Source organism: Salvelinus sp. IW2-2015, linkage group LG26, assembly GCF_002910315.2.
Source record: "Salvelinus sp. IW2-2015 linkage group LG26, ASM291031v2, whole genome shotgun sequence".
Classification (NCBI taxonomy): domain Eukaryota; kingdom Metazoa; phylum Chordata; class Actinopteri; order Salmoniformes; family Salmonidae; genus Salvelinus; species Salvelinus sp. IW2-2015.
The window spans coordinates 43,378,296-43,400,091 of NC_036866.1; the positions used below are offsets into that span (position 1 = coordinate 43,378,296).

At 39.8% G+C, this 21,796-nt stretch overlaps 1 protein-coding gene and 1 long non-coding RNA gene across 2 annotated transcripts in view; one reads left to right on the top strand and one right to left on the bottom strand.

The window, feature by feature from the left end:
• LOC139023069 (uncharacterized) overlaps positions 1-21,796 on the bottom strand; it is a 387,059-nt gene that overhangs the window by 356,838 nt on the left and 8,425 nt on the right. The gene's annotated exons all lie outside the window — the stretch shown is intronic.
• The window catches only part of LOC111952941 (kit ligand), a 59,767-nt gene that overhangs the window by 21,147 nt on the left and 16,824 nt on the right, over positions 1-21,796 (top strand). Inside the window, exons 2-5 of the mRNA XM_023971976.3 lie at positions 12,796-12,903; positions 14,909-14,965; positions 15,156-15,308; positions 16,066-16,264. Coding sequence (XP_023827744.1) covers positions 12,796-12,903; positions 14,909-14,965; positions 15,156-15,308; positions 16,066-16,264 — 517 coding nt within the window. The remainder of the gene's footprint in view (positions 1-12,795; positions 12,904-14,908; positions 14,966-15,155; positions 15,309-16,065; positions 16,265-21,796) is intronic.

Genomic DNA, 21,796 nt, shown 5'->3' on the forward strand with positions numbered 1-21,796 from the left:
CCCAGCTGCCCACTGCACTGAGGATAGGAAACTTGTCACCACCAAAAAATCACTATAATTGAGAATTTCATAAGCATTTCTCTACGGGCTGCCATGCTTTCCACCGGCTACCCCTACCCCGTCAACAGCACTGCACCCCCCACAGCAACTTGCCACAGCCTTCCCATTTCTCCTTCTCCCAAATCCAGTCAGCTGATGTTCTTGAAAGAAGCTGCAGAATCTGGACCCTACAAATCAGCCGGGTTACGACAATCTGGACCCTTTCTTTCTAAAATAATCTGCCTAAATTGTTGCAACCCCTATTACTAGGCTTTCAACCTTTTTCGTGTCGTCTGAGATCCAAAGATTGGAAAGCAGCTGCGGTCATCCCCCTCTTCAAAGGGGGGACACTCTTGACCCAAACTGCTACAGACCTATATCTATCCTACCCTCCTTCTAAGGTCTTCGAAAGCCAAGTCAATAAACAGATTACCGACCATTTCGAATCCCACCTTCGAATCCCACCTTCACCATTTCGAATCCCACCATTCGCTATGCAATCTTGTTTCAGAGCTGGGCATGGGTGCACCTCAGCCACGCTCAAGGTCCTAAACGATATCTTAACCACCATCGATAAGAAACAATACTGTGCAGCGTATTCATTGACCTGGCCAAGGCTTTCGACTCTGTCAATCACCACATCCTCATCGGCAGACTCGATAGCCTTGGTTTCTCAAATGATTGCCTCGCCTGGTTCACCAACTACTTATCTGACAGGGTTCAGTGTGTCAAATCGGATTGCATATTGTCTAGGCCTCTGGCAGTCTCTATGGGGGTGCCACAGGGTTCAATTCTTGGGCCGACTCTCTTCTCTGTATACACAATGATGTCGCTCTTGCTGCTGGTGAGTCTCGACCTCTACGCAGATGACACCATTCTGTATACTTCTGGCCCTTCTTTGGACACTGTGTTAACAACCCTCCAGACGAGCTTCAATGCCATACAACTCTCCTTCCGTGGCCTCCAACTGCTCTTAAATACAAGTAAAACAAATGCATGCTCTTCAACCGATCGCTGCCTGCCCTGCCCGCCCGTCCAGCATCACAACTCTGGACGGTTCTGATTTAGAATATGTGGACAACTACAAATACCTAGGTGTCTGGTTAGACTGTAAACGCTCCTTCCAGACTCACATCAAACATCTCCAATCCAAAGTTAAATTTAGAATTGGCTTCCTATTTCGCAACAAAGCATCCTTCACTCATGCTGCCAAACATAACCTCGTAAAACTGACCGTCCTTCCGATCCTCGACTTTGGCGATGTCATTTACAAAATAGCCTCCAATACCCTACTCAATAAATTGGATACAGTCTATCACAGTGCCATCCGTTTTGTCACAAAAGCCCCATATACTACCCACCACTGCGACCTGTACACTCTCGTTGGCTGGCCCTCGCTTCATACTCGTCGCCAAACCCACTGGCTCCAGGTCATCTACAAGACCCTTCTAGGTAAAGTCCCCCCTTATCTCAGCTCGCTGGGTCACCATAGCAGCACCCACCTGTAGCACGCGCTCCAGCAGGTTTATCTTTCTGGTCCCCCAAAACCAATTCTTCCTTTGCCCCCTCTCCTTCCAGTTCTCTGGAAACACTTATCTCCCTCACTAGGTTTAAGCACCAGCTGTCAGAGCAGCCACAGATTACTGCACCTGTACATAGCCCATCTATAATTAGCCCAAACAACTACCCCTTTCCCTACTGTATTTATTTATTTTGCTCCTTTGCACCCCATTATTTCTATCTCTACTTTGCACATTCTTCCACTGCAAATCTACCATTCCGGTGTTTATGCTATATTGTATTTATTTTGCCACCATGGCCTTTTTTGCCTTTACCTCCCTTATCTCACCTCATTTGCTCACATTGTATATAGACTTATTTTTCTACTGTATTATTGACTCTATGTTTGTTTTACTCCATGTGTAACTCTGTGTTGTTGTATGTGTCGAACTGCTTTGCTTTATCTTGGCCAGGTCGCAATTTTAAATGAGAACTTGTTCTCAACTTGCCTACCTGGTTAAATAAAGTTGGGAAAAAAAAAAAAAAAAAAAGATATAAATAATATTGACAATGTACTTACCAGGAGCAAGCAACTTAATGTAAAGTGATGTGCCATTTTGTATACTTGTAGTTACAATGTAACAACCTTTGCAGGCAACAGGCTAATCAGGAGAAAAATAAAACTTTTCTGTTTGACTTTTCTAATATGGATTTGAAAAAGAATCATATTCAAACTATTCAAATCAATTCCCATGTCAGACTCAAAGCAATAACTATTATTAAAACGTAATAACTAGTTCGTAAAACGTATGCACACAGGGTTGTAAAGCTAGGACCTGTTCAGATAGCAGCCGATAAGACAGCTAACGATTAGTGGGCCGCAGATGGGCGTTCAGGTAACGTCGCGTCGGAGGGGCCAGTTGGATAAAACCATCGGGCAGATAACGTCGGTAGTCCAGTCTTGAAGGCCCGGTGGGGCTCCGCATCGGCAGTAAAACGGGTCCGGATAGGTGATTGTAGCCCAGGAGTGGCTGATGGAACTCTTCAGCTGGCTAGCTCGGGAATAATTGATGTTTGCTCCGGGACGGACGTAAGCCAATAGTCACTCGGATAGCAGCTAGCTAGCTGCAAGATCCAGGTGTAAATGTCCAGAGCTTGCGGTAGAAATTCGGGGATATGGAGAGAAAAATTCGTCCGTTATGCTCTGGTCTGAGTCGCGTTGTACAAAACTGGCGATAGCTTTTCGAGCTAAAGGATAGCTGATGACCACCAACCGTGGTTAGCAATATTGTAATTACAGAGTGGGTTGGTAAAGATTGTAAGTACAATGTAACGTAAAATGGTTATACCTAGTGCTCTCCTGTCTCCTAATTTGACCTGGTTAGGGTAGTGTCTGAAAAAGTTGTTACACACTACTGGATTTCAACTTACATTAAGTTGCTTGGTTAATAACAACTATATCATATGTAACTACCTTGTTTTACATTACACTTGAATCGGTGTAGCTTTTGAGTGATAACATAACTTTACCATCTGTAGACTACTGATTTATCTTATTTCAGGAATGTCCTCCAGAATATGCAAATTACAGATAAGATCACTTCAACCCAGCAGTTACCGGAAACAAATTCCAATCATACTCAGATGGTGGACCTTAATTTGATAACCCTGTTGCAGTAAATGCACAGCTGGAAATGCGAACGTTTAGTGTATTCAAGGTTTATAAAAATGCTTCTAAAGTTTATAATTAACACTTTAACATGTCAAACTTGATTTGCTTTAAGGGGCCTTTTGTTGCAAGACATAAGTCATAAATATTGTTCCCTGATCTATTATACTGTCTTCCAATCTGATTTTTTTGGATACAAACAGAACCTCAATTCATGCTGTCTCTGAAGTAGCTCTCATAACATCCCTCACAAGACCCTGACACCATTGTGTTCTCCCAGTTTAACCAAAGCCAGATGTCAAAGCCTATGATGCTATTATATCCATTTCCTCATCTTGAAGTGGTTTACCAGTGACAGTTTACCACTGTCCAAACGTGCCACTGTGTATAGTCCCCAGGCATCTATGAAACAATGGCTGTTCCACCGGGGCCTGGCATTTTCCTGCCTCACATGACACTTTTTTAAGACCAAGTGCTACACCAAAGTAGTTTGAACTTTTGCTCAGTTGWGGCATAGCTAATTGTAAAATAACGACCACAACACCAGGGTTTTATTTCCTTTGTTTTAAGCACAGACAGGGGTAAAGTTCTCGTCACTGCAACAGTTTTTCCTCATATGGATTGTGGGAGAGATCATTTTGAGATCCACAATAAAATCTCCAGACAGAAGCATGTCTTTTCTACGAAATATGTATTCTCAAATATGTTATTTTCTCTGTTACCCTGTGTGCACTGAACTGACATGTCTGATTGTGGATTAAACCCGATGAATCGAATTAAATCGTCGATAATGCTCACCAACAGCAGCGCTCAACTCAGACAACCGTGTGTAGCTTATTGTAACTGCTTGCAAAGTAATTTAAAGCCTATACTTTATCATTCAGGATGTTTTTTATTTATTTTATTTCACCTTTATTTAACCAGGTAGGCAAGTTGAGAACAAGTTCTCTCATTTACAATTACGACCTGGCCAAGATAAAGCAAAGCAGTTCGACACATACAACAACACAGAGTTACACATGGAGTAAAACAAACATACAGTCAATAATGCAGTAGATAAATAAGTCTATATACAATGTGAGCAAATGAGGTGAGATAAGGGAGGTAAAGGCAAAAAAAGGCCATGTTGGCGAGGTAAATACAATATAGCAAGTAAAACACTGGAATGGTAGATTTGCAGTGGAAGAATGTGCAAAGTAGAGATAGAAATAATGGTGTAACTTTCCAGTGCTACTATATTTGTGATTGTAATGTTGTTATAAAGAAATTCACAGACAACCCCATTGTAGAATACTTTACCTACTTACCTAGTCGGCTTGTTGGGTGTGAGATAAATATTATTCTCAAGGCGTATTAAAGTTGCGAGAGCCATAGGAGGGGAAACTGTATTAGGAGAGAAACTGTATTCTGACAAGCAGTCAATGCACAACAATTCTTAACTAAAAACAGTTTTGGCCTTTGTTTAAAAAAAAAAGAGAGGGATCACAGTTTTACATTGCTACCACGTGTATTTCTCTACTCCTTCATCTGCTTGTGTAGCATGGAGTTTCAAGCATGTCTTAGGTGTAGCTACTAACAGAGCTCTTAAAGGGGCAATGTCCTTAAAAGGGCAATAACATACTTTGTAATAACAACAAAAACATTTWATTATTATTTATATATTCATCTGTATGATAAAATTATTAATAATAACAAAATCAGGATTGTGTGTCCAATGGAGTAAATGCAGATGTATAAACCCCATGCTTTTGCCTGTGTACATTTTATAGGCACTATGCATTCATCAGTTGGGCTACAGGTGATAATGCTTTTTGYTAATAGCACATCTGCGTAAACAAGTTGGTCTTAAATGCTAGGTCCGACTTCGGGATCAGAATTTACACCTGTTGCAACAATCAAAATGAGACTAATTGTTGCTAAGTCCGGCATAAGCAATGCACATTCGTACCATCCTTGTGGCATTTCTAAACTTTGCGATGCATTTCACTTTGCAAAGCCCACCACTATGCATGCACGCTTCCTTAACCACAACTGGATGGATCAATAAATAATTACTGGGGGAACGAATATCACTGAATGACAAAAWWATTGGAATAAAGTAGGTTAATGCAATTGAAGGCATGTATCAAATTGTTGCTTACCGAAACTCCCAAAGTCATCCAACTGTTTTAAATMATTTAAAGCAATAGCCGTGTGTGGTCAACTACACTATATACAAAAGTATGTGGACAACCCTTCAAATTAGTGGATTCGGCTATTTCAGCCACACCCGTTGCTGACAGGTGTATTAAATCGAGCACACAACCATGCAMTCTCCATAGACAAACATTGGCAGCAGAATGGCCTTACTGAAGAGCTCAGTGACATTCAACGTGGCACCGTCATAGGATGCTACCTTTCCAAGAACTCAGTTCATACATTTTCTTCCCTACTAGAGGTCCCCCGGTCAACTGTAAGTGCTGTTATTGTGAAGTGGAAACGTCTAGGAGCAACAACGGCTCAGCTGCAAAGTGGTAGGCCACACAAGCTCATAGAACGGGACTACTGAGTGCTGAAGCACGTAGCACGTTAAAATCTGCTGTTTTCGGTTGCAACACTCACTACCAAGTTCCAAACTGCTTCTGGAAGCAACGTCAGCACAAGAACTGTTCATCAGGAGCTTCATGAAATAGGTTTCCATGGCCAGGCAGCCGCACACATGCCTAAGATCAGCATGCGCAATGCCAAGAGTCGGCTGGAGTGGTGTACAGCTCGCTGCCATTGGACTCTGGAGCAGTGGAAACGCATTCTCTGGAATGATGAATCACGCTTCACCATCTGGCGGTCCAACGGACAAATCTGGGTTTGGCAGATGCCTGCTCCAATGCATAGTGCCAACTGTAACGTTTGTGGAGGAGGAATAATGGTCTGGGGAGGTTTTTCATGGTTTCAGGCTAGGCTCCTTAGTTCCAGTGAAGGGAGATCTTAATGCTACAGCATACTWTAACATTCTAGACGGTTCTGTGCATCCAACTTTATGGCAACAATTTGGGGAAGGCCCTTTTCTGGTTCAGTATAACAATGCCCCCGTGCACAAAGCGAGGTCCATACAGAAATGGTTTGTTTAGATCAGTGTGGAAGAACTTGACTSGYCTGCACCTGTCTCTTATACACATCTAGATGTGTATAAGAGACAGATGCCGCTGTGTACAAAGCGAGGTCCATACAGAAATGGTTTGTTTAGATCAGTGTGGAAGAACTTGACTGGCCTGCACAGAGCCCTGACCTCAACCCCATCGAACACCTTTGGGATGAATTGGAATGCCGACTGCGAGCCAGGCCTAATCGCCCAACATCAGTGCCTGACTTCACCAATGCTCTTGTGGCTGAATGGAAGCAAGTCCCCACATCTAGTGGAAAGCCTTCCCAGAAGTGTGGAGGCTGTTATAGCATAAAAGGGGGGACCAACAATGCCATGATCCATATCAATGCCATGATTTTGGAATGAGATGTTTGACGAGCAGGTTTCCACATACTTTTGGTCCTGTAGTGTATCATTTCACCACCGTTTTTGATTGATTGAGACAAGCGTTGGGACTCATCTTGATAAATCAATGTCAAATGTTTTTCACTGAATCTCTGCTTGGATATTTGGTTACAATTAGCTATATTGAGGTTAGTGCTCATGATCATAATCTTTAGTCTACCTTGTTTAGCACTAGTTGATTATTTTGCTCTTCACACGCGTAATAGCCTATATCCCAACCAAAAGCCCATGACTTGTCGGATAATCAATCAAATTTGATTTTGCTTTACTGAATCGCCGTCTGTAGCATATATGCGGTTATTTTATCTCTGGATGGACTAATAAATAGTGGTGGTAGCTARTCTATTTGTTTGCTAATCTGTCACTGATCAGAAAAAGGTAGAATGATATAATGTAGAATAAATCAGGTTTATTGTTTTGCTATTGACTATGTGGAGGTTGTGAAATATGAACACGACTCACATCCTTTTGAAAATATAGATTGCTATTATTTTCTGTGCGTATCATGATGACGATAGTCCCGATTTAAAAACCTACGCCTGCTCTCTACTAGGCGTCTAATCTACGCCCAGTCATACCTCTAGATTTGGCGTGTTGCCACACGTCAAATTTTTGGCTCCGGCATTGAGCGCATTTTACGTTGGATGTAGAGTTATGACCCACTTACAATCAACTGGTGCAACCGGCCCTTGATAATATACACAGTGCTCAAAACATTCAGAACACCTTCCTAATATTGAGTTCTTATCTGGGCTATGAGGGTGTAAGGTGTGGGTCAGGTCGATCTGTTGCATAAGGGAATTTACATCGAAAAGGACCCATGAGCACCAACATCTGAAGTTCATAGGAGCATGTCAAATGAAAGCTAAGAGTCTATAGTTTTGGGAAATGGCATAGATACATGTTTCAACCATTTTCCATGTAAAAAAAAGTGGCATAAGTTAAGACTTTGATTTCTGGATAAACAGATGGAAAAGGGGTCTGAATATATAATAATAATATGCCATTTAGCAGGGGCCTTAATCCAAAGCAATTACAGTCATGCGTGCATACATTTTAGAAAACATCTACCAGAAAAAGTMTTAAAAGGTATCAGAAATACATCAAAATACAATAATGCTGAGGTAAAGACCCCTACCAACTAATGTAAACACTTATATTTCGTTTTGGAGAAATTGTCTACCTTCTGTAAGTTTAAGAAATACTGTCTTGTAATTCCGTGACCAAAAACCTACATATCTTTAAGATATTTTCTCATTTCTCTCCCTCATGAGGAGAGAGGATGATGATAAGTTTACTGAAGTCAAAAGTAAAGGTAGACCTACCAGTTAGTTATAGTGTTTTTACTGATAACAATTTTGTTTATGAATTATTAAGTGATTAAATCTCAGAATTATGTTACGGAATTACCCAAAAATGAGGAAAATGACATTAATATCCATAATTATACATTACTGTGTAGAACAGATCAGGGACCCATGATGTAATTCCATTACCGGGTGTAAATCTACTTCACTTACTGTAGTTCATTAACCAAAAGAGATTTTGGTAGCACTTCATTTGAATGGGTCCTTATTACAGTGTAATTACACATGTAATTTCACTGTAACATGTAGTTATTTATAATAACTTATCGTTACACTGTAATAACATGTAACTGGTGGTAATTGCAGTCTGTTATTACAGAGGTGTAACTAATGCTTATTACCATGCTCAATAAACTCTAATTACCTACACGTGAATGCGCACTATTCAAARTCTCCACTCGTTGTTGCTAGCACTTGCCCCAAAAGAGTGTAACATCTGGGTTAACTTGATTGAGTTTACAAAAACAGATCAGATATTTGGTTTGGATAACTGGTTGTCATCCCAGTTTAGAATAAAAAGAAAACTTGTAATCAATGTGTACATTACCCGTTATGACAACCTGAACCTCCTTGCCATCCAAGTGAGGGGATAAACCCACAAGTACACCACAGAGTACAGAAATATCTGCATAAGTACAATGCAATTAMWAGGTGTTACACAGGATTTAGCTACTTAAAATGAAGTGCATCTTGAATGGTACYKACTTGTAATTAATGTGAACTTATTTTAAGGCTTCTGGAAGCTCCATCCAAGTGAGRGGATAAACMCACWAGTACACCACAGAGTACATGTAATATCTGTATAAGTACAATGCAATTAATAGGTGTTACACAGGATTTAGCTTGTTGAAATTGAGGATATCTTGAGGGGTACTTACTTTGAATTATTATGTACCTACAAAGTAYGTTACCTTTTCTGACAATCSAATCGTCAGCATCTGAATGCGCCATCCAAGTAAGAAAATAAACACAGTAATATACCACGRAGTACATATCTGTAATATCGGAATAAGTACAAGGTTGTTGCTAGTTACACAGGATTTAGCTATTTAATAAGTGTCACTTTATAGTGAGCTATGATCAATATCTATATAGKTACTTATGTATTGCTYATTACCAAGTGAAAATACCTACAAACAAAAGATGAGCTTCTACTTTAGTCAACCTTATTGCAACATGTTAAAATACCTGAAAGATAATACAGATTTGTATTGTTAGATTAAACAAAGATATAGGCCTATAACACAAAAACAACTATYCTAGTGGTGACTCACATCTTTAGCCTAAATTATGGTGAGTAGCCTAGATAGCTAGCTAATTTAGAAATATGGGATTGTCTTTTTCTTCCCTTTTTAACATTACACGTAACAATGGACAACTCAGTCTCTGACCTCATCTGTTTCTTACTTGTAAGCATTKTCCCATCCTGGAGTCTAAGACCTTGTTGGAATCTGTGGTAGAGAAGATGAATGTATGACAATTTAGCATAGACACTATTCATTACCCCTAGTTATCATCATCATGATTTCTGTAGTTTTTGCATATAGCTAGCTAGGCCTAACTAGCATCTTAGCTAGTTATCACGTTATCCAGCTAGCAACAATAGTGTTTGTGTTGACACAAGTAACTAGCTAACAGATACCCTTAGAAAAGGGTTCAGGGAAGAGCCCAGCTAACGTTAGCTAGCTAGCTAGTGACTAGCAACCATAGCATATTTGCCAACTTTAGGTAGCTAGCTAGCAAGTCAAGGTTGGAAAACTAGCTAGCTAGCATGCTAGCTTATCCAAAAAAAAAAACAGATTGCATGGAAAGTCTATTCTTTAACTAACTAGCTAGCCTAGTTGGTGGGCCCAACAAAAACTAGCTAAAGTTTGATAGCTAGCAAACGCTAGCTTACTACCTATGCTAAATCGTCAAGGAAGAATTRATGTATACAAAAAAGCTAAACAAATTGCATGAAAATGTACTTTCTGTCTCGTGTGTTGACATTTTTGACACAACACCTTGTTTTATTTAAAGCAATCTTTCATGTTTGGAATTCGCACACTGACCTTCTCGATCCCGTTCTTTACACACTGTTACATGAAGTCAGTGTCAACACTTGGGCATGTTCGAGGTCGCCATTATTCCGAACGTGTAGCAGATGGGCAGATCTTGACATGATGCCTTAATTCCTTGAATAAATAAATAAATAATTGCACCAATGTATCCCATCCAAAAGTGAGAATGTTCCAACAGTGAAAACCCTTGCATGATCGACAGTTTGTCGAATGACATTTTTAAGTGCATTTATAAACCATTATTCAACCAAGCTTCATAGGGTTACAATTTGGCAAGCACGAATGACTCTCTCACAATTTGACCATAACTGTTTATTAATGTGTCTAAAAAAATGTAATTGATGGTTAAAATAACTGACCCATTTTCAAATTAAATTGTTAAATCATTTAATGTTCAAGTATTTTTTTATGTCAACCGTTTGAACCCGTTTTTGCCAGACCTTTATTGCAGAGTTGTCTCAATGAGGTGGTCGGTTTTCAATTGGCTAACASTTATAACATGGTTTGTGCAGGCTGAAATATGGTGTGTTGGGATGGTATCGGAAACTTTTACATTTAACAAGCATGGTAACAAGCATTCGTTGTTACACCCCTGTAATTAACAGACTGCAATTACCACCAGTTACATGTTGTTATTAAAGTGTAACTCTGAAGTATTAAACTTAATTACAATACGTGTTACAGTGTATTTACACATGTAATTGCACTGTAATAAGGACCCCTTAAAATGAGGTGTTACCGAGATTATTTCAAACTCAAGGTGCCATGTCACAGTTGACACCCCATTCTTTCTGCAGACATCGTTGAATCTTAATTCGGCGCAGATATTTAACAGTTAATCACCTGAGGGAAATTTGACCGTGGATACCAAGGCTGCAATTCCATTACCAAAGTTTGCATCTGCAACTTTATATCACTAAATTTGTTTTTGTACATTTTTCAGTGGAGATTGTTAAAAGTAGTCCTTGTTCAAAGAGTTTTATGGTTTGTTAAACTTTAAAATCAATGGGTTTTTTTTGGCATACATTTAAAAGTGAAAATACTGGGTCAAAGCGTAATTCCGTTACTGTGGAATTGCCCATAACATGCTCAGACTGTCATGGGGAAAAGGGTGGAAGGGGGGACAGGGGCGAGGGGGGGTGACAAGGGCGAGGGAGGGTGACAAGGGCGAGGGAATGTTCCAGGGGCGAGGTGTAGGCAGACTGTCACACAGGCCTCCCTGAAACACTACAGGCATTAGTCATTAGACAGTGAAAGGCCTGGTCTGGATACCAAGGCTGCAATTCAGAAGATTGAAGTGAGCCAATTAGATAATAACAAAAGAGAAGCATCCAAGTTAGCTGCTGACAACCATATAATGGCAAGCTGTGTCTAGAAAGGACTAGAGCACTAATCACCGTCTATTTTACGGAGCCTAGTGTTTGAAGACAGACTTCTAAGGGAACAATATCATCACCATGGTGAAAATAAAGTTGCGTGGATATGTGCTCTTCTCTTCTCATGCCTAGGATGGTTTTTAAGTGTCAGGTTGCTACCTTTGATCAACTAAGATCGGCCTAAGGGTTAACTTTAGTGGATTATGTCTAATTTAAATAATATATTTCCAAAATGCTATATCCAMATTTTTTTATGTTTTTTTTTCTAATGATTGTTTATCAGATATTTTATTCATAGATTTTAGATGTGTATGAGAATGTTTTTTTTTTGCAAAAYGCTATATATTCATATGTTGGTATCCTGTATATTTTACTGTGATATGTGGTTGTCTTACTCAATTATCTAAAGATGAATGCACTTACTGTAAGTTGCTCTGGATAAGAGCATCTGCTAAATTACTCAAATGTAAAATGTTTTACATACAAATCTCATATTACTGTATTGAATTATAATAAAGTATAATATTTGTCACAAATGTATAATTTGTACTGTTCTTAAAAAACAATTATCAGAGAGTGAGGTGGAAAAGTAGCATTTGCCCCAAAAAATATATGATTATCTCGCTGTCACGACTTCTACCGAAGTCAGTTCTTCTCCTTGTTCGGGCGGTGTTCGGAGGTCGACGTCACCGGTCTTCTGGCCATCGCCGATCCATTTTTCATTTGTTTTGTCTTGTTTTTCCACACACCTGGTTTTCATTACGTGTTGTGTATTTAACCCTCTGTTCCCCCCCCCCATGTCTTTGTGTGGTAATGTTTGTTTGTAAGTGCTTGTGCACATGTTGACTGGTGCGCGCCGGGTTTTGTCCCCAAGTTATTTTCTTGATGCTGTTGGTTTTGGAATTAAACTGCTCCGGCTATTACCTAGTTCTGCTCTCCTGCGTTTGACTTCCTTGCCACCAGTTACGCACCCCTTACACTCTCTGAAATGAAACCATCAAGTGACAGATTTTAAACAAATACAGTACGTCTGTCATTGAACAACCCCATGCCATAATTAGATAGTGAAAAAACACACCAATCTATTTAAGAATGTCTTTAAAACAATAAAAGCTAATATACCAACATTTCTGAAAATGGATATWYGGCATTTTGAAATGWAACTCTTCAATTGTAGGCAACAGCTAGCTACGCTAATAGAATATTTATCTGTAGACATTTCTCATKATGTTGTGTGTTTGTCTTTCTTGGTTTTCAGATTTGGATACGCATCTGTGTCCATTTATTGCTGTGCACCACATTTGGAGTTCACTCAAGTGAATTTGGAGATGCTGTAACAGATGACATCACAAGCATTTCACTATTGGTAAGGTCCTCGGAAGTACTTACTACTTCAAGCCAACAAAACTGCAAATTAAAGCTCTTTGGCTAATGCTCTTATTGTATTTAGCTGTCTCGGTCCAGTTACTGCCAGTATGTAGTTTTATTCTCAACCAGGGATCCTTTCGAAATCAACCTTTAGGCAGGCTTATGCGTAACATTGTTGCAATGCCAGTTGCACACAATTCATTTGTGAACTTTATACTGTGATACATTGATCCATTGTTTCCAAATACCACTTATTTTCCTAATGGGTATTGTAATGCAGTTGGACTTCCTGCATTAGCATTAGTGTTGTCACGATACCAGAATTTTTACTTCGATACCGATACCAGGTTTAATATCGCGATACTCGATACCATCATGATACTCAATACCAAAACGATACCACGGCAAAACAGGCGTATTAGCCAAAGTCACAGAATGGCACTTTATCCAGACAGATAAACTCCGCTACTGCTCTCTTCAATAGTTGGGAATCTTGAGTTCAATATCATTACATTTGAAATTTGATGTCAACATGTTTCAGGGACAGCTATGTTTGCATTAATTATAAAATCATACAATTAATGTGGCTTTGTTTTTACCAATCTAACTAAATAACAGCATAATGGTAATCATTTATTTGAATAGTAAATCTCTATTAATAAACTGGGAAAACAAGATGTAGTCTAGGCGGTCTATCCACAATACAGGTGAATGCATATTCAATAGGACTGTGTACATGCATTGAGTTTTGAGCTTGTTTTCGCTGCTTTCATATGGCTACAGATAACAGACAATCTGTTTCCCTTCCATTYSRKAMWWWTTTTATTGTACTGATCAACAAAATGTCRTAGAAGTAGCAATCTCTTCTTTTATAAAAGTGCCCGCTGTCTCCTTAAACCCAGTAATGACGTCATTCATGATGAGTCACATGCCCACACAGTCAGTTTAGTTCGGTGAGGAAGAGACGTGACAGACGAAGGGGGAAAGGATCTTTGGATGGAGAATGATTAAGTGAATTTGTAACGATTGTTCTCCTCTCTTCGTCTGAAGAGGAGGAGTACGGGATTGCACCAAAGCGCAGCGGTGATTGTAGACATAATGATATTTATTAAAGCAAAGACGAAACACTAAGAACACTTGAGAAAATACAAAACAACAAAACGACGTAGACAGACCTGGACTTGAGAACTTACAAATTACGAAGAACGCACGAACAGGAACAGACTACATACACGAACGGCAAAAACGAAACAGTCCGTGTGGTAATATACGGACACAGGAGACAACCACCCACCAACAAACAATGTGAAACAACCTACCTATATATGGTTCTCAATCAGAGGAAAACGTCAAACACCTGCCTCTGATTGAGAGCCATACAAGGTCAATTACACTGACACTTAACATAGAACAAACACAGACTGCCCACCAGCTCACGTCCTGACCCACTTAAACACAACATATACAAAAGGAAAACAAGGTCAGGAACGTGACAGAATTTAATAAAGTTTTTGAGGTGACAATTAGCTTTGAAATCATCATATTTTGCATCACAAACAAAGTACTAGGATAGTGAATTGATGTCAGCGTCATCTGTAAGCTAGCAAGGAAAGTTATCTTACAAAGCTGGAAGCTACCGGTATCATCTTGTATTGTAAAGTTTTCTAATAAGTAATTAACAGTATCAACATTTCAACATGCCTTGTTGCATTATTCAAGTGTGTTAACTTCTGTGCAGCATGAGTGGGGAGCCAACATGTTGCATGAACGGTGCACTCGTGCTAAGGGGACATCGGCTGCACTGATAGGCAGACKTGATCCTCTCAATCAGTATACGACATGAGACACATTTGAGAAAAGTGACGAAAGTAACAACAACAGTTTTTCATGTTCTAGTATCAAAAAAGTACATATGTTTTGATATACTGTGCAACACTAATTAGCATTAATGTAAATTAGTAGTTTCYGGTATAAATGTTTTGATATTGTCTGTTTTTCAACAGAAACAAAATATACCTAAAGATTACAAGATTCCAGTGACATACATTCCAAAAGAAGTGGTAAGATGTAGTTTTCTTCTCAATAGCATGATTACACTATTATTATAACTTCAAATGTTTGTATTTCTTAGAAAATATAATTGAATGTCTGTGATGCCTGACTTTTTTAGAGGGTGGACTATACATTTGAAGTGTCAAAACTGTCCAGTAGCCATGATTCTTATGTCCGGATTATTGTTTTCTTTTTCAGGGTGGAATGTGTTGGGTCACGCTAAATGTTTTCCACTTGGAACTCAGTTTACGAGGATTGGCAGACAAGTTTGGAAACATTTCTTCCAACAAATATAATATCAGCATATTGATCGAAATGCTGAAAGAGACGCGATATCACATGAAGAACTTGGTACGTTTGGAGCTTTGATTCTAATACTAATAATGTAACTACGATAGATACTATGACAGGTTTATTTTGATGAGGACACATGTTTAAGGCTATTCAAAAATGCACCTTTGAAGTGCATTACTGTACATATAATATTTATGATACCAATATGTCATTACCAATTACAATTATCGCAATAAGCATACCACCCATAGTGCAATGAGTTAGTTAAACGCTTCAAAACATTGAAGACTGAATTGGCAAAGGACTTGTTGGATAGAGGCTTTGACTGGGATGACTACCTGGTTGCTTCTAGTGGAGCTGGCCAATAACACATACATTCATGCAATTCTTTCTGGCCCATTGACATGAAATAGAGAAATACAAGAGACTAGAATAAATTAATAAACAGGTTATATCCCAGTGACCACATCAGAGTTGTCAGCAATAATGTCTTGTGAGGACTGGGTCATTTGTCAGGTAGATCAGGTATTCACAAAGGGACACAAAGGGAAGAAATATGTTCATAATGCAGATGTAATAAATTTAAAGCATATTACTCATATTAACTTTGCTCATAATCCAATAGGGATAATTAAGTCCCCCTTGTTCTATATGTCTTAATTTTGGTCTCAAACATCTCTGTCCAGCTGTGTTCTTTGAACTATTTGCTGCATCGCTAAATGAGAGCGCTATTGGGGGGGAAAAGTKCAAGCTAACATGTTTATGTTTTGAATTTCACACCATTGAGATTAGTATTTCCCTTTTGTATCCTCAGGAGGTGATCACGTCTGATTTTGAGTGCCACTATAGAGACGAGAAATGGCAGACAGGACACTATTTTCAGTTTGTTGAAGATTTTCTAAAAACGGCCCGTTCGAATAGAGATTCGCCAGAAGAATGCGATCCACCTCCCTGTCCAACAACAACAACAAAGGCATCAGCAACTACAATAACAACACAATACCCCACATCAGGTAAATGTTCAAGTATTTTTTTAAAGTGTAAATGTTATCTTACATCATTGTTGCATTCGCTCATATTCAGATAGTGTTCAATGCTGATATGGTCATGGGAGTCAGCTCTCAGTTTCGATCTTGTTAACTCGTCTAAAATATAATGTGGTGGTTATCATATGCCAGAATTAAAAATGACTATTTGTCTTCTTTGGTGCATGGGCACCAGTACCTCTCCATCAAACCTCCTGCTGTGTTCCTGCCGAATTTGACCGATTTACAAGTTCTTTCTCTGAAAAATGGTATATACATCTTTTTGAGGCCTTGCTCACAATTCATTCTGTGGCAGCACAATGACCAAACGATATACTGTATGTGAGGCTCTGGATAATATCTTTGATCATGACACTAGTGAGGAGGAGAGAGTCCTTGTTAAACTTTGAGTAGTCTGTGATAAATAGCACAATATAGTTTCATCTGAGTATTTGTTATTGTCAAAATAATCCATACATTATGCTTTTTTTAAACTCATAAACGAGTTGTATGAGCTCAGGTCATTAAGGCCTACAGGTCATAAATTGCAAATAGAAGTTCAAAACTCGTAAYGTTCACAAGAACGTAAGTTRATAAAAAGATMTAACACAACATTAGGTGATAATATATGTATTATTATTGATTTATAATCAGCTATAATGGAGCGGTCATTTTGGACAGGGAACAGAATTAATTAAACATAAAAAGAACCAACAGGAGGATTAAATGATCCTCTTGTGAACAGACTTTTTTGTTTTGTTTTAGATCTCTTCTTCACATAACAAAACATGAAACGTACCAGGTGCTTGGAAGGTCCATTGTGACATTAGTGCTTTTTAATTATAATACTTTTTTCAAATTTAACTAGGCACAAGTCAGTTAAGAACACATTTCTATTTACAATGACGGCCTACCGGAGACATGCCTCTGAACATTGCCTTGTTCAGAGGCAGAACGACAGATTTTTACCTTGTCAGCTCAAGGATTCGATCCAGCAAACTTTAGTTTACTGGCCCAACGCTCTAACCACTAGGCTATCTGCCACCTCTTCAGCAGAGTCACAGAACAAAGAAGATTAGGGCAGCGCACAATTGGCCCAGCGTCATCCGGGTTTGGCCTGTGTAGGCCGTCATTATAATAAGAATTTGTTCTTAACTGACTTGCCTAGTTAAAGAAAGGTTAAATTTAAAGTCGCAAAAACCATCAAGCCCTATTATGAAACTGTCTCATGAGGACTGCCACGGTCATGGAAGACCCATAGTTACCTCAGCTGCAGAGATTAAGTTCATTAGAGTTACCCAGCCTCAGGAATTGCAGCCCAAATAAATGCTTCACAGAGTTCAAGAAACAGACACATCAGGAGGGAGGGTGTGCGGACGTGGGACGTAGGGACGTGTCGACATAAAGGTAATGGCGGACTGAACCGAATGTTATGTAGAGCACTCAAGATAAACGTAATATTCAATACTGCAAGTTAGACTAAAATATTAGCACTACATAATCTGGTGGGTGATAACCTTCAATCTGGATAATAAACACAAAACAAATCTTAAGACTAGAGACATTTATCGACAAATATTACGAAAACAAGCAACACCCAAACATGACGGAGAATAAGACAGGGGAACCGATTTCAAAACGGAAACGTGACTCTTTTACAGACACTGATGATTTTTATATTCTACCGGGAATGGTAAAGGTCGAAACCGATCTGTTAAAATCAATAAATGACAAACTGGGTATACTTGAAATTAGTTAGGAAGGAATAAAAGAGTTGAAGGCAAGCCTCGAGATGAGTGATGAAAAAGCTGTGACATTGGAGAAGGAAACACAAAGCTAAAAGGGACAGTCAATAAGATTGAAACCGAAATGAATGAAATTAAAAGGAGAACACCGTTCTGAGGGAGCCTTACTGGACATACAAACTAGATCTAATGAGAGAAAATCTTGTACTTCAGGTATTCAGTACCAAAGAAAGAAGGAGAAGTTCCTGAATCTGTAGTTAGATGACGAGTCCTCCTTAACAGCGCTTTCAGATTCCACGCGAGTTACCGAGCAAATCCAACTTGAAGTGTACACCGCTTCGACAGAGAGACCAAAGTATGAACAAGAACGCCCAATTGCCCAAATTTGCTTTAATTTAAAGATAAATAATGTTAAAAGCCTGGGTAAAAGACTGCTGGGACCAAAATTGCCATGAATGATCAGTTTCCGAAGGAAATTGCAGATTGGGCAAAGTTCTGTATCCAATTGTCAAAGAAAATAGATTAAAAGCGAAACGAGTAGCTCTTGTCGTTGATAAACTATATATTGATAACCAGTTGTTCAGAGACACAAAGACTACTCCATGGTTATTTGAAAAAATTACAAAGTTCTCAAAAATTTGGAAAATAATCACAATTCTAGCCCGGTTATGGATTGTAACAATCAATAAAAAATATACAGTGGGGAGAACAAGTATTTGACACAATGCCAATTTTGCAGGTTTTCCTACTTACAAAGCATGTAGAGGTCTGTAATTTTTACTCATAGGTAGCACCTTCAAGAACTTGATGAGATACGGAATCTTTAATATTACAAAATTCTCTAATTGTGAAAATTCTATTCAATTGTAAGTGAGTTTTTGTAGAGGCCATTAATTCATGATCTTGGTGCAATTTTTTTAGGTTTGCATTGACCTTATCTAGATGTTTTGCATCTTCACTTCTATGCCCAAGCTCATTCAGTGGGAAAGAAATTCCGGCTCTTCAACATGTTCGACCTAGTTCGTATTTATTCTTTAATTGAGCCCTCTCTTTGTTCCATCTCGTTACCTGTATTAAGTACACCTTGTCCACACACTCAACACAGAACATCTTTCCAATAACTCCATCACTCCCACAATGGCCAATGACCCAAGAGCAATCCCTATGTGCTATAATGGACATCAGAGTGTTATAGAAAGTCTGCGAGAGGCCAACCTGTGGTCACAAGGTCTGGGTATGTGATACTAAGAACAGGACCATGAGAGGCTAACAAGCTATGCTTGTGAAGATATGTGACGAGCTGATAGAGGCGCACATGTATAGAAAATGAGAATGTTCCAGAGATATGACGGCCTCTAATCACCTCGGGTCTGGGGCTCCATGCAAGATATCACATTAGTGTGTGGCTGCACTCAAATGAATCCAATAGAAGGGAATGAGATGAAGGGATCGACATCAGACACTATGCATGATCCTAGCACACACTAAAGGTACTTGGATCAACATTACCTGAAGAGATTGCTTGGAGAACCTTCAGTGAGGCCCCTACAGTCACATACAGTCTTAGTTAAAGAAATCTAATTAGTAAACACACTAAACAAGGAACCAGCTTCAATGAGATGGGAACAATACCCCTCAGCACTGCCGCACGCAAGGTTCCGCGCGCCTCTCTCTGGCTTCCAAGCTGCCCTGGTGAGCACGAGCTGAGGGATGGAGTAGCGTCTTCCAGAGAAAATAAAGAACGAGGCCCAGGATACCATTGAAAAAGATTGGGGCTCCAGAATGACACAATTCATAAGCAATTTGTCACCTAACTGCCTGGACTCACAATCCACGTATGGAGGAATGGGAGGAGTGTGTACTATAGTGGTGCTGTGATGCATCGAACAAAAATCTACGAGCTATCTTTTCTGGCTCTAGAAAGTCCACCGAGCATGAGCCTTGTGTTTTTGTGAGGGACAGAGAGAATCGGCACTAGAGGTACACCGACCTACCAGAGCCACTAGGATTCTTATCTGTGTCTGCGTCTACCTGTTCGATGCTGTGGCTGTGATAGGTGTGGTGACCTGTGACGAGCCACGCGTGGAGTGTGGACACATGATATCGACTCTCTCAGCAGGTATCTTGTGGGAGACTGATGTTCTGCAAAGGGGACAGGAACGACCCTCGGGGCTAGCTTGGTGAGGAGTTAGGAAAGCGCGTGGGAGGATGGATCGGAGGCCATGTATCGCGAATCTTAGCCAACAACCTCCTTCCTCAGTAAGAGCATTGAAGATGGGTCGTGGCTGGGTCTTCCAGCATGACAATGACCCGAAACACACAGCCAGGGCAACTAAGGAGTGGCTCCGTAAGAAGCATCTCAAGGTCCTGGAGTGGCCTAGCCRGTCTCCAGACCTGAACCCAATAGAAAATCTTTGGAGGGAGCTGAAAGTCCGTATTGCCCAGCGACAGCCCCGAAACCTGAAGGATCTGGAGAAGGTCTGTATGGAGGTGTGGGACAAAATCCCTGATGCAGTGTGTGCAAACCTGGTCAAGAACTACAGGAAACGTATGATCTCTATAATTGCAAACAAAGGTTTCTGTACCAAATATTAAGTTCTGCTTATGTCATGCAATAAAATGCTACTAAATTACTTAAAAATCATACAATGTGATTTTCTGGATTTTTGTTTTAGATTCCGTCTCTCACAGTTAAAGTGTACCTATGATAAAAAATACAGACCTCTACATGCTTTGTAAGTAGGAAAACCTGCAAAATCGGCAGTGTGTCAAATACTTGTTCTCCCCAATGTAGCTTTTCTATATATCTTCACATATAACTAATTGAACACACAAGCACTAATTCAACAATGTGAAGATTAAAACGAAGTAAACAGAAGGCACAGTATGCGTGGATGGTGTGGTGTGTGTTTATTTTTATTTGTTATGTTTGGAAAGTTGAGTGAGTGAGTAATGAAATGGTTGCATATCCCAGAGCCAATGTATTGCTGTGAGCCGGGGTATGAGAGGGCTTTCAATGTTGTTCWGATGATGGATATACTTTTATAATGAATTATACATCTTATTTATTTATTGTCCTATCATGGGGAACTACATTTTAAAAATAAATTATATCAAATTATTTATTTATGATCCTATTTTAATGGTACGGTCCATGACCCTATACCCTAGACACCCACCTGAATGACCCAAATACTAAGGAGAAGTCCCTAACTGTTTTATGTGCCTGCTGTAAGCGGTCTGTATGCAGCTAAAATGAGGTCARAGACCAAGAGCAGCACTGCCCCCTCAAGATTCTGAGCCTGCTTGGCAGGGTTGGTCCTGCAAAGCCAAAGCCCCCTAAAGGGAGAGCATAATATACAAGAAAATTCTCAAAGCTGCTAATGAGAACCTTGACGACCTTGTACCTAGCCGGTGGGGATTCCGGTGGGGTGCCCCCACCCAGGCAGTGGCAGTGCTGGCAACACTAGCTACAGTAACCCATGGGGAGGGGGTCACACTCGGACATTCAGAGAGGGGGTATATTATTGTGACCCTGGTGGCACAAAATCAAAGTCGGACTGCATGGAGATGCTTGGGAATATGGTCATTACGGGTGACCGTATTGTGGGTGTTTCAGGAAGAAGGTGTACGTTTGACCTCCATCATCTAGGATGTGACAATGGTAAATAAAATCTCTCAATTGTTGCCCATTTTTTTGCGTGGTCTTGCAGGCCTTCTCATGCAGCTGCAAGTGCATTTGTAAATCATGACCTATCTTGAGTTGGGCTCTGGG